This window comes from Aythya marila (genome assembly GCF_965140915.1).
Source record: "Aythya marila genome assembly, chromosome: 27".
Lineage (NCBI taxonomy): Eukaryota > Metazoa > Chordata > Aves > Anseriformes > Anatidae > Aythya > Aythya marila.
The window spans coordinates 3,704,392-3,720,267 of NC_139068.1; the positions used below are offsets into that span (position 1 = coordinate 3,704,392).

General features: G+C 48.8%; 1 protein-coding gene across 1 annotated transcript; it reads right to left on the reverse strand.

Annotated features, from left to right (window-relative positions):
* Positions 1 to 2,860: 2,860 nt before the first annotated feature.
* On the reverse strand, positions 2,861 to 3,865 carry ZNRF4 (zinc and ring finger 4; the record flags this gene model as incomplete). Its single annotated transcript, XM_082779911.1, has 1 exon — positions 2,861 to 3,865. The coding sequence occupies one exon, from the start codon at positions 3,863 to 3,865 to the stop codon at positions 2,861 to 2,863; it is 1,005 nt and encodes a 334-aa protein (XP_082636037.1).
* Positions 3,866 to 15,876: the final 12,011 nt, after the last annotated feature.

Sequence of the window (15,876 nt, forward strand, 5' to 3'; positions counted from 1 at the left end):
AGGGCTGGAGGTCAGGTTTGCTATGGCACACACTTCAGATTTTCAGTGTGATAGGCTTTGATAACATTAAATGGACTGAAGAGCTGCTCTCTTACCCAGATCCCATTCTTTTTTTTTTTTTTTTTTTTTTTTTCCTCTCCTTTTTAAATTAAGGCATTGCAGCGTTGCGTTGTAAGAAGGATCTATTTTTCTACTGACCCATTTCAGTAAAATTCACCCCCTCTAGAGCACGTGCTGCTTTGAAGGTGGAAAGAAACTGATAGATATTAAGGGCACTACGATCAGCTCATCTCCCCTCATGCATATTACAGCCCGGAGAATTCCCCCCAGAGATTCTCCTCCTGAGCCCAGCACCCTGCAGCTGGGTGACACTCGTGGGACTACCTAAAACCATCTCAAGGTCTGGCCCAGGGGTCTTGCTCAATCACTTCTTCACCCACCGCATGTGAGACCATTGCTGGGGGAGACAGCAGCCTGTTTCGGCCCATCGTACCACCAGGAGGTTGAAAATACCTCTTCAGCCTCTCCCTGCCTGTCTGCAGCATCTGGGCTTTTTCAGACCTCAGCTGAGGGAGAATGAGTGCAGTGAGTGTGCTGAGACAGGAGCTGGGAGTGCTGCTGACGTATTTCTGTTTATTCCTTCCCTTTAGGGTCCTGGGGCCAGCTACCTCCACAGGGCCTGCGGATCCAGCGAGCTTTGAGGTCAGCTCCAGGTGCTGAGGAGTGGATGAAGACATTTGTGCAGCCCAGCGAAGCCAGTCCTGGCTCTTTCAGAGCTGCTGACAGGAGAGTTACCTCCAGAAGGCAATTAAAGGCACCTAAATGAACTTCCTGCTGCTAATCACCCTCTGAAGGACCAGTCTCCTTCCCCAGATGGAGGCAACTGCCTTTGCTTCCTCAGGCACCCTGAGGGGGCTTGTTCAGCACTGGAAGTGATTTGTGGCTCCCAGGAGGCTGCACACCTTGCAGAGGAGGGCAGTTTTCTTGTGAAGTGACTCGAAAATCATTTTTCCCCATTTGTTCCACAAATGAAACGAAACAGCTCAGTCAGAAGACTTGCAGAAAGACTTGTTTCTGTCAAGTCCTTGGAAACGCTGTCATGTTTCATTCCAGGAGAAATTGGTTTGGAACTTCTCCACTGCAGAAGAAATTCGGAAACTGCAGTTTCCTCTTTTGATCCCACCTGAAGCCGTCCTGGTTTCCCCAGGGCAGGAGTGATAGATCCAGGTCCAGCTTGTCTCTGAAAGTCCCATGTATTCACATATTTCTCCCAGCCCTTTCTAACACAAATACAATGTGTATGCTTGCAAGGTAAGTAATCTCGGTGCTATTTTCAAGTCTCCAATATTTCTGTATTGCGGAGATCATGCCTCTCAGTTCTGCAGCATGATTTTTTCCTGACAGTCTTTTTCTAAATCCTGGTCTTCTGAGTCTTAACGTAGCCACTCAAAAGGAAAATGCTTCAAGGCTGTAGGATTGTTTGCTGGCCCTAGTTGTGTTGTTGTTGCATGGTCCTAATAGAGAGATCTGATGACAGCACACTTCTGGGTACTGCTGTAACTGTTTTATGTTTAGAGGAGAGCCTTTGATTTGGGAGGTTAGCCTTTGTACAGCTGTGAAGGTTTGATGTCTTGGTCACAGTATGTTAGAGCTGTTCACTTCCTTAATTTTTGGCATTTAGTAAAGAGGTTTTACGGCTTTCTTTTACACGAGATTAAATGCTAATATTGGTTTTGTGAGCGTTTCCAGCTCTGTATCCCCATATGCAGTTTGTGACTTGGCTGGCTGCCCCATCCACAGTGGGTGTTAGAGCCACCCGTACCAGCCTGGGGAGCCAGTGCTGATTTCTGCTCACGCTTTAAAAGCGGGATTGGGAAAGTATTCAGACTGCCTAAATAATACAACCGTACCTGGTGTATCTGGAGAAGAGACGAAGATCTGTTTGCATCGTGTTGGTACATAAATCCAGCAACCCTTAAGGTGCTTAGGCACATTTGGATAATGACCTGGAACAACCTAGGTAGCAGGAGGTTGCATGTACCTGTCACGTCAGCCTCTGCGAGCGTGCGAGATTGCCAGCCACCAGGCAAACGCAGCCAATTACGCCACGCTCAGAAGCATTTCATTCTTTTTCCATCTACCCAGCTCCACTAAGTGAATCCTGCTGTAAAGACCTCTACCTCCTGCTGGCATCACCTCCCAGCTGAGGAGATGGTGTTTAAAGTGCCCTCAATATTTCTGGAGCGTTTTTTTCTACCTGTGCGGTTAAAGGCCAGGCTGCCCTCTGCGGTGGGCTGTGCTGAGACACCCAGCGCATGGGGGTCACAAGGAGGTGCTGGGGGCTTGCACGCCTTGTTTTACCCCTAATGGGAAGGGAAATGCTTTATGCCTTAGTACCCTGCTTTATTTTTTCCTCTCTGTACTGTGGCTTGCCAGGCTAGGAAGCGGTTCCTGCTGGCTGCTATCCATGGGATGGGTCTCACCTGGGATTTTTGGGCAACACAGCAAAGGAAGATTCAGTGTGTGTGTGCTTGTGTATCCGTGCACAGGTATTTTGGGAGGGAATTGAGGAAGCTTCTAGCAGACAAACCAGCTCCTATACCTAATGTTCTTAATTCCCTGTTTTTTCCCTGATTAATGTTCTTAAATCCCTGCTTCTCCCCTGTTGCCCTGGCTTAAGGAATTTTTGGTATTTCCAGCTGGGATTTTATGCCTTGTTGTGGTCGGGGGACCAGGGGAAGGGAGTCAAAACTGCAGCGTTCAGTGCTTGCTTCCCAGTAAAACTAGCCTGGAGCAGGAGTTGAGGGAAAGTACGGGGGAAGTTTTTCTTGGTTTAATGATAACTTATCCAACTCACAGCTCAAATGGTGCTGTTCTCCAGCAAATCAAAGCACTCCCCTTCCACCGAGCTTGAGGTATCTTGCTCGTCATCTTCATACTCTTCTCTGAATGCATCATATTCTTGGCCCTGCTCCTCCTCCTCTTCCTCCTCATTCACATCCTCGTGAGCCTGTTCTAGCAGGAGCTCACCCTGCCCGTGGGTGTTCACGGGCTGCTTGCAGAAGGGACATGTCTTCTTCCCAGTCTGGGTGTGGAGCCAGGTGTCAATGCAGCTGCAGTGGTAGGCGTGGGAACAGGACAGGATCTTCAGGAGGTCCCCTTCCTTGTACTCTGACATGCAGATCACACAGCTGTCGTGTTTGTCTCCTCGCTTGTACGTATACAGCTTGATCTTACGAGCCTTCTTGCACCACCTTATGCCAACCACAATTGAGATAGTGGCGATAATGATGTAGAATACGTCCCGCATGATGTGAGTGTCCTGCAGCATCTTAGCATTGTCTTGATAAGGAGCGAAATAGTATTTGGGTGGTAGAAGTCTGATGTATGCCCCTTTCTCACATTGCAAGGCCTTTTCCATGTGAAGGGAGACGGATTCTCCGGTGAAGAGTGATGGTATTTCAATCTGCTGCTGGATTTCTTTGTCATCAGACGTCATGGTGATCAGCTGCTCTGAATCCACGTTGTACACAACAGCAGCTTGGTAGCCAGCCTGCTGGGCGTGAAGGACCTTCTCAGCAAAGGAGCAGCCGCACCCCTGGATGAGCGCGATGTATTTCTCCGAGGCCTTCCTTGGTGCTGGGGGATGCTCTATGGCGTGGCAAGCATTTGGTGGTATTGCCCTCATCAGGTACCCTGCCAGCCCTTCTGCCGGGAGCTGTGGCCCGAAGCATGCGGGCAGGGCTTTGTACACAACGCACTTGGAGCTGTCGTTGTAAGCCACGTGGCCAAAGGCTTCTGCAACGGCAACCTTGCGGAAGAAGGTGGCAGCCACAAAGTAAAGGAGCTGGAGCCGAAGACTCATGTTGAATGCAGTTGGGTAGCTCTGAAAACAGATTTCCAGGCTGGTCCCAAAGGAAAATTGAAAGAGACGGTCACAGAAGACTTGTCCCCGTTGGCTGTTACCACTGTGCCATGACTTGGAGCCACAGCAGGGGGAAGATGAAACAGTTCCTGCTCTAGAGGTTTCTGCAGGTTCTCCTTAGATTGGAGGTTCCCAGGATACAACTCTTCTCTATTTCGTTGTCTCCAGCTGCTAAGCAACACCCTTACATCATATCTGCAGGTCTGTGACATCCCTGGTCGCTGTGTTCCATAGAGGGGAGATGTGGCATCACTGCCAACGTGCTTAAATCACTCTTCCCCTTCATTTTTGGTCCGCTCCATGCATGTGGCTTCTAATTTTGTCTCCCTCTGGGTACCGACAGGATGCTGGTTTCTCTCATCTGGTTGATATGCAGGCAGGATGAATGAGCCTCCCCACCAACACTGTGCCCGTTGCAGACTGGAATGCTTTGTGCTGGTGGCCAAAGCAGTTTCTGGAAAACCCAACAGAGTGGGAGCGAGCTGTTAGTCTTGGCCACCATCTGCTGCTGGAGGTGCATGTGGCAGTTCAAATTGGTCTGCTGAACATGTTCTTTCTCCTGAAAGTCACAATCTTTGAACCAATACCAAACCAAATAAATTGCTTAGGGTAGAAGTTTGTGTGTTGTGTGTGTGGTTTTTATTTCAAATGAAAAAAAAAAAAAAAGTCAATCAGTAATTGTCAGTCAAAAACTGCTGCTAGCAGAAGTTGAAAGTTTCTGTGTGGCCTCACTCTCTGCCATTAGCCAAACTTTTGTGAGAGCGGATCCACCTTCAAGGGACCTGATGAGCAGCCAGACTTGCAGAAGGGGCTGATGTGCTCACAGGACTCCTGTTGGGGTGGGTGAGCCTGGAGGACTGCTATCTTGTGCTTGAGCTTTTACCTTATTCACTTCAAAATCTCACCTGCAGGAATCAAATGACTGAAGGAAGACTTTAGCTTCTAGCTATAAAAACAGATTTAAAATTCGAGTTATGGTGAAATAGCTGAACAGGGGATTGGAAGGCATGAGGACAAGTGTTGTCCATTCCTCCCAGAGTGACAATGCAGCTCTCATCTTTCAGGCAATTCCCACCTCTGATGGTGAGTGCTCAGTGCCCAGAGGAACACCAGCCTGATGGGGAGGCAATAGTTCTCCTGGTTGTCAGAGCAAACTAGCAGTGAATATGCAGTGAACCCAGGTCAGTTCTGAACCACGAATCCCTGAAAACCTGTACCTTTTAACAAACAACCCTTTTTGTTTAACAGCCCACTTGGGAGTAGCTCTGTGGTTCCCATTGCAGTTGTGTTGGACCCAAAGTTTAAAAAAATCACTTGTGTACCAGGCAACTGATTTGTTACTAGCCCCCTTGGGCTCTGCTTGAGACAGATTTCACTGGGAAAAGAGCTACAGAAAATGTCAGCAGACAGTGTGTGTGTGTGTGCCAGAGACTCCCAGCAGCTGTGATTTCAAGTTGATTTTATTTTCCCCTCATCTAAAGAGTTTTACGCTCACAGGGAGACATTTTGTTGCATTTAAAAACAAGGGAAAGGTTTGGGGAGGGGGTTGAAGCCAAAGACTCTGAAGCACAATGAAATGAAGAAAATTGAGATACAGCAGGAGAACTTTTTGAGGGTTCATTTTTGGCTTGGTCTTACGGTCCTTGTGATGGCATCCATCATCCTCGTTTCTTTACCTGCACTCAGCTCTCTATTTTTGCCTCCAGATCAAAGCTTTACATACTGCCGGTCACTGCTGCTTGACTTAGGGGCAGGTGTGTCTGTGGGGCTGGACGAGGAGCCATGCATCTGTACTTGAGCTCTGACAGACGTGGGACTAAGGAAGGATTCCTGTTGTTTTCTGTGCAGATGCTGTGCTGTGCTATCTCCAGCTGTGGCTGTGTACTGTTATCTTCTGGCTGCTGCAGCATCACGTCTTATATCTGAGAATCAGCAAGGCACGAGAAGCCATCCTGGCTCCCTCACCAAGCCCTTGGATAGAAGGAGAAATCAGGTGTTAGTGTCCAGCCTGGATCTCAGTAACTCTTAGCAGTATCCCAAAGTGAGATGTGAGTAAAAGGACAGATCTCTTGAACAGAGGAGGCTGGAAAGCAATAAAGAGAACAGTTTACAGAGAAGGCTCTAGAGAGGAAGGTTTTGGAAAAATTTAGGCCAAGATGGTCTTCAATCCCAGGGCCAGAGTGGTGCCCTGCTCTCTGTAGTTCCCCCCCGTGCTGTCTATTTGCATCTCTGCTGCCTGCCTCCTACATCCCCAGTGCCCTGGAGGCTTTGGCTCCTGCTGGCTGAGGTTGAGCCGCGCTTCCCACACGTGTGTGGGACTGTGCCAGGCTATCCTGAAGGCCTCTCCAGCCCCATGCTGCATTCATTACAGCCAGCACTGAACTCTCCTTCTCATTGTGCCCTACCCCTGTAACATTCATCTGTTAAATACATTGCAGATGCTCCTGGACGTATTCTTGACCCATTTTCTCTGGAGTCCCTGCAATCTACTTTGTCAGAATAATTGCAATTTATTTAAATGTCAACAAGCCACACGTGGGAGACAGCAGTTGTGTGCAAGAGCAGAGCAATTACAGGGAACGGGTCCCATTTTACCACTTGAACAAAGATCCAAGCTAGAAGAAAGGAAAAGACCATTTACCTCTGTTAACTCATCACTTACCCCACCACTCCTGAAGTCCCAATGTTCTTTTATGCCCCTTCTCTGGGGCTATGACTTCATGCAGGATTAGGGATCTAAAACCATCTTTTTTTTTTTTTTTTTTTTTTTTTGCTTGTACTTCACAGAAAAAAGGTCTGCTAAATCCAGAAGAATTCGGTGTTGATTTAGACCCCACACAACTGCTAGCACAATCTAACCCTTGTCCTGCCCAAATAGCTTACACTGTAACAGAGATGCCAAGAAGACTGACCGATGTGGACATCGCTATAATTCCAACAAAAGATTCATTACAGGTGCCTGATCCAGCATTGATTTAACTTGGAGAATAAGTCTAGATTTTTTTTTTCTCTGAGTTTTTTTTTGCAGCATGAGAAGAGCAGCCTGGCAGTGCTATGATGTGAGTTTGTACATAATCAGACTTCTTGTCCTTTATCTGTATTAGGTCGGTCTCTCAGGTCCACAGGCAGTGGCATTGCACAGACACACAGCAGCAGCCTCTCGCTGCCCTGAACAGCCAAAGGCCAGGAGCACAAAAAGACATTGTGGGGTTAAACGCAGGGCTCAAGACATCTTGGCAGGTATCCCTGGTTCTAGCTTGGTGCCCTTCTTATCAGGGCATGCCGCTCCTCTGGGGTTGTGCTATAGGATTAGAGAGGACCAGGCTCACGGAGTGAAATGCCAGTGATTTGCTGTGAAGGAAGATCTGGGGCCATCTAGTGACCTTCCAGTGAAAACCTTTCTGCTCCCAGTGCTCCCAGTTCTTTTTTTAAAGAAAGGTATGTGGGACACGCTTCCACCCTCCTGCTGACTGAGCAAGTCCCCAGCTCAGCAGCAAGCTGGCTGGAAGGCAGACCTGCACCCTGTTGTTAATGATTTTTTTTTTTTCCTTTTTTTGCTAGGAGCTGATTTAGAAACTGGTGCATGTAACCACCTCCTTTCATCTAGGATCAAAGGAAAGGATGACCCATGTCTTTACAGAATAGATAGCTGAAACAGAGTCACCACCCAAAACGTTGTTAGGTAGATGAGAAATGGAGTCGTGTGTGGGGAAAGTTTTTGTGCCTTGCTGTTTGCTGCTTCTGTGTGAAAAGGGAAATGGGAGAAGAACGAAGAGCAGGTTTGTGGGAGCTCTGCAAGCCCTGCTTGTGTGCGCCATTCCCTACACGTGTCTCAGCATTGTGTGCTCCTGTGCTCTGCCAGGTGTCTCTCCTGGATTTCCCAGGGGTCCAGGCAATCTCTCCTCTGTGTTATTACCTAGTACAAGCATGATAATCTGGGCCCTAATGCGCACAGAAGATTATAAGGCAGTGATTTATGGACCTGCTACAAAAGTACCCATAATCGGCTAATGCCCACAATTAAAAAAGGCAGTTGAGCAAATCTGGGCCATTGCAACTTGGTACCCATGTCTGGAAATGGATTCTAGTTCCAGCTGTTTGCCTTGCAACGGAGGGAGACATCATCTTTATTAGATACTGGTGCCGGCAATATCGTCTTGCCTTTTCTACTTTTGGCAAAATGCCCTGAAAATCTTGGACATAAAGCAAAAACGTCCTCTCCATTTAGCAGCCTTTTGTTCTTTTTAAACTATATGCTTGGAAAAAAAAAAAAAAAAAAAAAAAAAAAGGAACGTAGAGTGCTTATTTCATCAACCTAGGCTTTGTGCTAAAAGTTACCTGTTAATTGCAGTAATTGGCCCCTTCGTTGGAATAAACCTGTTTGTGCAGGCTTTTAGGAGTGAGAGCTTCAGAAACAGAGTGGAAGGAGGAACCTCAAGTCAGGCCATCCACAGGCTTGGCAAGAGCTAGTGCATGCTGCTGCTTCTGTTCTGCGGTTGTGGACCTCACAAATCTTCTAGATTGAAGTCCATCCAAACTGGGTAGAGCCAAGGATATGCGCTCAATACTTCATTTGTCCTTTCAGTCTTTATTCCCTACCCGCACATTTCCGAATGTTTTTAATCCAGTGCTGTGTTTATGCTTCCCGAGAGGCATTGGCTGGAGTTTGAGTTGCAAGGAGGGGGTGGAAGACAGTAGGATAGTATACGGGGGGGGGGCTTGATTTTCCAGGGAGCAGTTCAGATGAGCTTTCCTGGGTTATTCCTGCTCACTGTTGTGTGCATGGAGGGGGATCAGTGCTACTGTGGTCACATTGCGCAAGCAGAGGGGACACGTCTTGCTCCCGGGCTGAGCGCAGTGCCACAGGTCGATGCACTTGCCATGGTAGGTGTGGGTGCAGGACAGCAGCTTCAGGGCCTCACGGGGCTTGTATGCCTGCAGGCAGATGGCACATTGAGGGTGGTGGAAAGCCCCCCAGATCTTGCTGGGGGGGATCTCTGGATGTTTTCCTTTGCTCTGGTGCTTGTTCCACCTCCAGTTTCGGTACCTCTTTGTGCATCTTGCAAGAATGTGGATGCCTGTTAATATGGTGACCAGGAAGCTGGTGACCTTGCAGATGGGTAGGATCAGGCTGTAATAAAGAAGGTCTGGATGGCAGGTGAAGCACCTGAAGTCACAACAACCAAAGCTCCCAGCATTGTTCCAGAAGCAGCGCTCATCCTGGAGGACAACAGCCCCTTGCTCAGCCTGGCTCATCTTCCTCCAAAGCTTGGCACCCACCTCCATGACGAAGGCCGCCATGGGCCCTCCCTCGACCTCCTTATCACTTGGTGCCACATCCCTGAAGCCTTGTGCCTTGGTGGCGGCCCTGTGCCCACCTCGCCAAGCATGAGGGGCCTCAGCCCTGTGGCACTGGGGGCTGAGGGCTGAGGAATCTGCCTGGACGTGGCCAGGAGCAGGGCTGGCTGCCATCCCACCCTCAGCGAGGGGCAGCTCTGGGCCCGCAGCGAGAGCCAGGCCTCCTGGCCCGGTGCTGTTGGCATGGCCGCTGTCGGCCAGGTGGAAGCACAAGAGCAGAGTGGTCACACAAAAAGGGGACCAGAGAGGGTACCACATGCTGGGGACAGCAGGGACCTGGGGCTGGGGTGCCCTCGTACCCAGGGGGAGGCCCTTGGTGGGCGCCTGAGGCAGACTGGGCCTGACGCCACCTTCCAGAATCTTCTCCCCCTTTCTGCCCAGGGCCTCCACCTTCCTCTCACAGCTCTTCCACAGACCTCATCTTGTCCCCTTCACTTTTATTCCTCCTCCATATTTATTTCTTCCTGTGGTGCATCATGGCAATAATGCCTTGCAGTTGCAGCTCAGAGGAAGTTGTTTCATGGGGTAAAATATGTTTTCCTCCCCGTGGGGTGCACAGAGGATTTTGGCTGTGCAAATAAATAAATAAATAAATAAAAGGAGGCAGAAATGGGAAGAAACTGCTTCTGCCCCTGTCTCATGGCTACAAATCCAGTTTGCTGTTCCTCTGTGGTGTTCTAGTGAAGCCAGAGTCACAGCAGCTCTCCATCCCTCTCGCCTTGCAAGGCTATGCTGTAATGACGGGGGTGCATGCTCTTCCAGGTGTTTCTGATCTTCCTTTTCACTTTTGCCCATTTTCATCACTTTCCCTCCCCAAAACATTCTCCACATCCCAGGATGTTCACCTGGGAGCAACCACACCCACAGGACTATGTGCCCTGATTTCCCCCTGACCATCTGCACCATTTTTTAGCTTGTCCGTGACTTCCCAGTACACAAACACTTGCCTACATTTCTCTCTGTGTTCATTCCTGTATCCCCATTCCTCCTCCTCCCTGGGGGTGCTGCAGGCAGTTGTGTGCCCACCCCACGGAGCCAGCGGTACGGCAGAGCTGGGAGCGAGGTTCCCTGGGGTAATCTGCAAAGTACAAGTTGTTATTACCCACTACAGCAGAACAATCAGCACGGGCTCTGTAATGCAGTAAGATGGATTGAAGCTGCTTAAGACCGGAGGAAAATGGAATCGCTGCCTTACAGAAAGAAGTTTAGCTCCCGCAATCCACCGCTGATGAATGATGAGACCTGAGCAGAAGCCCAGATTTGAAAATTGCTGGATTTGGGGAGTGAGATGCGATTGTGCAACAGGAGCCAGAATCAGCCCTGAATCACTGCTTGGTACCGCCACGTGCCAGGTCCATCCTGTAAAGGTAATTCTCTTCAAGTGCAGCTCTTTTCCCAACAGTTGCAATGGGGATCCAGCCATCTTAAATTGCTCAAGTGTGTTTAGAGCCAATGCAGCCCTTCCAAGGCCCCCTTTTTTTATGACAGCTGCCCTGTAAGGCACCAACAGCCTATTACAGTGCTACTGCAAGGCAGGCGTGGGGTTCGTATGCTGCTGACAGAGCTCTGCATCAAGGCTCTCACCAGCCCTAAGCTCTGTGCCAGACCACAGCCAACACATCCCCATGTCAGGATTTAATAGCCGAGTGATACAGAGCCCGTTTTGCAAGCACTGTGCAGGTCTGTGCTCCTCGAGCTGCCTTGCTCATCCTTGATGATGGTTTGTCAGGGAAGAGGAGCTGGAAAACCAGCATTACTTGGAAAAGGAAGGAGTAAGACAGCTCGTTCAGACTCCAAGAGCCAGCAGAAATGCTGTAGGTACCATGGATTTCTTGCAACACAAAATGAGCTGGGATTTCCCCTCCTGCTGAGAGGGAATGGCCTAAAGAGATCTCTTCTTGCAGTGGAGAACTTGTTACTTCAGCAAGGAGCTGGGATTTGAAATGAGAAGGTTGGAAAGGAGGAGATGATGGTGGGCTAAAAAGGAAGGGTGCTAAGAGAGGGGAGGAGTGCTGGCTGTGTTCAGCAACGATGCTCGGGGATCTGCACAGATATTGCCACCAAGAAGCAGCTGGTTGAGAAGATTTAACCCAAATTCCTCTTGTTGCTGCCGGCCTCGACAGTACCAGTGGTTGGTGGCAGTGCCCTCCAGTGAGGTGGCAAATTGGGAAGCTATTGGGTGCAACGCAGGTGCTCAGCTAGAGGGGCTGTTCTGTCACTTTGGATTCAATGTTCACTGGGCCTGGTGTGCTGAAGTTGCTCAGAAATAAAGAATTGCAGTTTTCCTGGTTACTGATTAGAGCCATGCTGCCTTTTTTTTTTTTTTTTTTTCCCCAAATAGAGGTGCTGATCCTTCCTGTAGACTTCAAATTTCAGTCCCGTATCTGGGCCCTTACGGCTAGAGGGGGAAATTGGGAAGTGGAAAAAGCAATGAACAGAAAGCAATGAACTTCCACCACTTCTATGGTCGTGAAGACACTGATTTTGGCTCGCTTGCTTCTAGGGGATTTCAGTTGTGCAGTAATAAGACCTAGGTTATTACATGTTTCTTATTTCTTCCAACTTTCCTTCTGCCTTGCTGAAGATGAACAGCAGATCCTCCACTGTTACATTAAGGTGGCTTTAAAAATATAATAAATTAGCTATACAAACCTTTGTAGTCTAAGGCATAAAGCAACCTCTAACTGCTCAGGATTAAGGAGCCAGTTGTCTTAAATCAGCTGGTTATTTTAAACACTTCTCTGTTAGCTGTCAGGGCTGTATGCCTGGGAACATCTGGCAGGGAGGGAGTGAAGAGCATCTTGGGGCAGTGCTCTCTTCCACGGGCACATCTGTATCTGGAAGGAAACATCTGTTTGACCTGGAGGTGTGATGATAAGCTGTGGTAGTTCTGGATGTGGGTAAACACCTGTCAAAGGAAACTTCTCCCCTATCCATTCAGCTTGTGTTTGTGAGCAGGGGTGCGTGCTGTAATGGAGCAGCTTATACCTTTCAGCCTTTGGCTAGATGTGAGTTGTTTTTCACCCACTTTAAATTTAAACAGCTCCTCATTCAAACTCAGGCTTGCACAGGACTAATGGTGTGTATGACGGGTGGGAGCATGTCCCCCTAGCTGCATTGCTTGGAGGGTGTTTGGGACCTGCACCGGGCTGTGAGCAGGCAAATACAGTGACCCACCACAAGTCAGGCTGGTCTATTTTGGGTTTTCTATCCGTTAGCAGCTGTTCTATTCTCTCAAGGTACAGCAGCTCTGACCCAGTGATAGCATATGTAACCCCAAATAAATTGTGCACAGTTTGCTCGTGCTTTCAGCTGCCCTGACATCACATCGGGGGATTTGTGTTAGACTTCAGCTCCAGACTCTGCTCTCAGTCTGGGCCGGAGGTAAAGAGGAGCTGGGGCTCCCAGTTGTCTCTCCAGCAGCTTGCTCTGGCAAGGGGAGATGATTCTGGCTCACAGAGCATGGAGATAGGCTGCGAGAACTGGCCTGAGAGGCTCTGGGGTATCTCAGAGGATTTCTAGGTTTGATAAGAGAACATATGCTAACTGCCTGGCTCTTCGGGGTAAGAGAAAAACAAGGGAGGCTTAGCTGGTCATAAAAATGCAAGCTGAAGATGCGCAAGCAGCCAGGTGTGCACATGAGGGTTTGTTTTGTTTTGTTTGTTTGTTTGTTTAATGGATTATTTTTTTTCGACGCTAAAGTATCACACTTTGCAGTAAGATTTGCTGTGGTTTAATTTTACTGGGCATGAGCTCCCGGGAGGACACACAGTAAGCAACTGCAACCCAGATGGGCCCATTGGTTCAAGGCAGAGGTTTTTAACAGGCAGGGATACCCAGCTCAGCAGAGACTTTGCCAGGGTAGAGCTGGAGAGGGACCTGCCTGCAGCCGGGAAGAAATGGGAAAGGTTTCTGCTGTTTTATTTTCCCACGTCGGTTCTCTCTGTTTTAAAGATGCAAGGTGAAGCCAGTGGCAGGCAGGCTTAAACTGACGCCAAAACATCTGTGCAGAGGTGTGCAGAGATTTAACTGTCTCAGTATTCGACTGATTTAGCTGCTGCAACTTCAGACCGTTAATGAGCCCCTGGGGAAGGAGCCAGGGGGGCCTGGAGAGGCCACGGTACCAACCCTAATGTGGCCACGACAGCTGAGCTCTCACCCGCTGCAACAGGCAGGGGCAAGGCCGTGCCTGTGCCCTGCTCAGCTCCTCGTTTTCCTTTTTTATGTGTGCTTAGAGTGATTGCTTTGCTCTATGAAGACCAGTGCTTCCTCAGAGCCCTCGTGGCTGCAGGCTCTGTGTGCATTTCGTGTTGCCAGCGCTGACCCTGCCAGCCCCTCCTCGCGTGCTGCGAGCCAGCGTTTGCAATCTGCGAGCATCGCCTTCATTAGCAGAGGTCCATCTCCTCCCCTTTACCGTTTCACCCGCTGCTGTTGATTAAGTTTCTTTTTGCAGCTCTTCCAGGAAGCCAGGGGCCTGTTGTTTTGGAGATAGCCTTAATTTGTTTACTTGTGCATATGTTCTGTCTTGTACAACGATGCTTCGCAGCTGGTCTCGAGCAGCCTACGGCACAGGAGAAGCAGCAGGTTAAGTTGAAACCAAAGGAAGTCACTGAAAGCTGGCCTGACATGCTAATCCAAGTGTAGGCACCCTCGGATTGATGTGGTAAAACATGTTGCCATATTGTTTTAGATAGCAGCTCTGCATTTATTGCTGGTTTCCATCACAATATAGGCACAATAACGGTTTGCTTGTGCAGAGCATCAGTTAAGCATAAAGATTTAAAGATGGAAACATTTACGGTTTTACTATGCAAATGCTCTAAAGCAGAGAGTCGGGGGTTAGGCTTGAGAAGTTCCTGATGCACAGCATTTTCAGTCATGCTTTCAGGAGCCAGACACCTGCAAAAAATGCCTGGTTTCAGAAGCGTTGTCAGTCCGGGGTATTTAGGAGCTTGTGCTCCAATGAAGCCCTGCTGATGCATCGCTGAGGTACCTCTTCCCTGCTTGCACTGCGTGTGAGGCTCCTGCACCATACCCTGTTGGAGGCCTGGCATGCTCTTGACTCAAGAGGGAGACATCAAAGCGTTGGTGCAGCAAAGGGATTCAGCCCCTGCAACAGGTCGTGAGAGATGGAGGATGGCAAATCCCTCTGCACTGCTTTCCTGCCCTATATCACGCAGAATCTGGCCCTATTGGAGAAAAGAAAATCATTTGGATATTTTACTGCTACTGTAAAGCTGTTGTTTCTTCCCCCTACCCACCCTTCAGAAAAAAATAAATAAATAAAATAATAAAAATCATGTTTAATTTGCCAGCTTGCAAATGGCTCCTAAATAACACAGTTGTCTTTGGCTCAATTGATCAAAGGGCTCTGCCCATGAGAACAGCAATACTTTGCCGTCTTGGATTAGCTTTGTTTCGGAGGAATTGGATGTGTTTTTGTTGTTTTTAAATGATTCTCTTTTCAGGTTGAGGCTGAGCCAGATAAGTGAATGCATAGAATCGATATTTCGCAGAACTGATAGAAAATTAGCCAGGTTTAATAAACTTCATGCATGGCTTCCTATTGTAGCTGTATATCAAAGGGAAAATAAATATATTGACTGGATCTGCTTACAATAGCAGCTGTAAGTCACTCTCTGAAATAAGCCAATTGCTCAAATGGTTATGTGAGGCCATGCTGATTAGGGTAGAAAGGGATCATGCTAAGGACACCTGGGTCCTGTTCTCGCTAATTTGTTACATGACCTTGAAACTCAGGCCAAAATGCCAGGTATGTCTCTGAAGCTTGTTTTGCCTCATGACTTCTGGAGCTTTCTTTGAGATGCTGAAGGTTTGGTCTTTGGAAGCTCCGTGTTCTGCTTGCTTCTCCCTGTACAAGGTGAAGGTGGTGGGACTTGGTGGCACTGCATTCCTCCAAGGCAGCTCCTGTTGGTATTCCCATTTTCATTGTGCTTTACTTTCTTGGTAGCTCCCTTGCACATTTCCCATTTGGGGGACTGCAGCTGATAAGTGCTCAGGGACCCACTGCAGAAAAGCAGCAGTGAGGTAGGACTAGGTAAGGCTCAAATCTCAGGTGACCTGATTTTTTCATCTCCAGCTAAATACCCTATTTTCTGGGATTCAGGTAGAAACAGTAACCGTTTGCCTCTTGCAGATTTTCTCATGATGTTCCCTGTAATCCAGGCCTCCCGGCAGTAAATGAACTGAAGGCATATGGAGCATCCAAACTCACTTGCATTCATCTTCATTTGCCCTGGCTGTAACGGACAGTGGCCACACAACTGTCCTTTGGAAATTGCTAATGCGAGACCGTAACTGCTGCTCCATTGCTCCTCCATCTCTTTGCAGCGGAGAAACAGTTGCACGTAATTGTACATGGTTTGAACACGCTGCACTTAATCCTGCGTGCAGCTGCCTACAAGGGCATCTGGCACGCTAAGGGCTGACAGCGGGGCATGCCGGGCAGCGCTGCTGATGGAGCCAGACAGCATCACTGGGAAGGACGGGGCTCCCAGCCCGCTGCTGCTGCAATCCCCAGGGCGCGTTTGGTACCAGGGGGTGCAGGAGGAGATGTGTTGGGATTTAGGTGC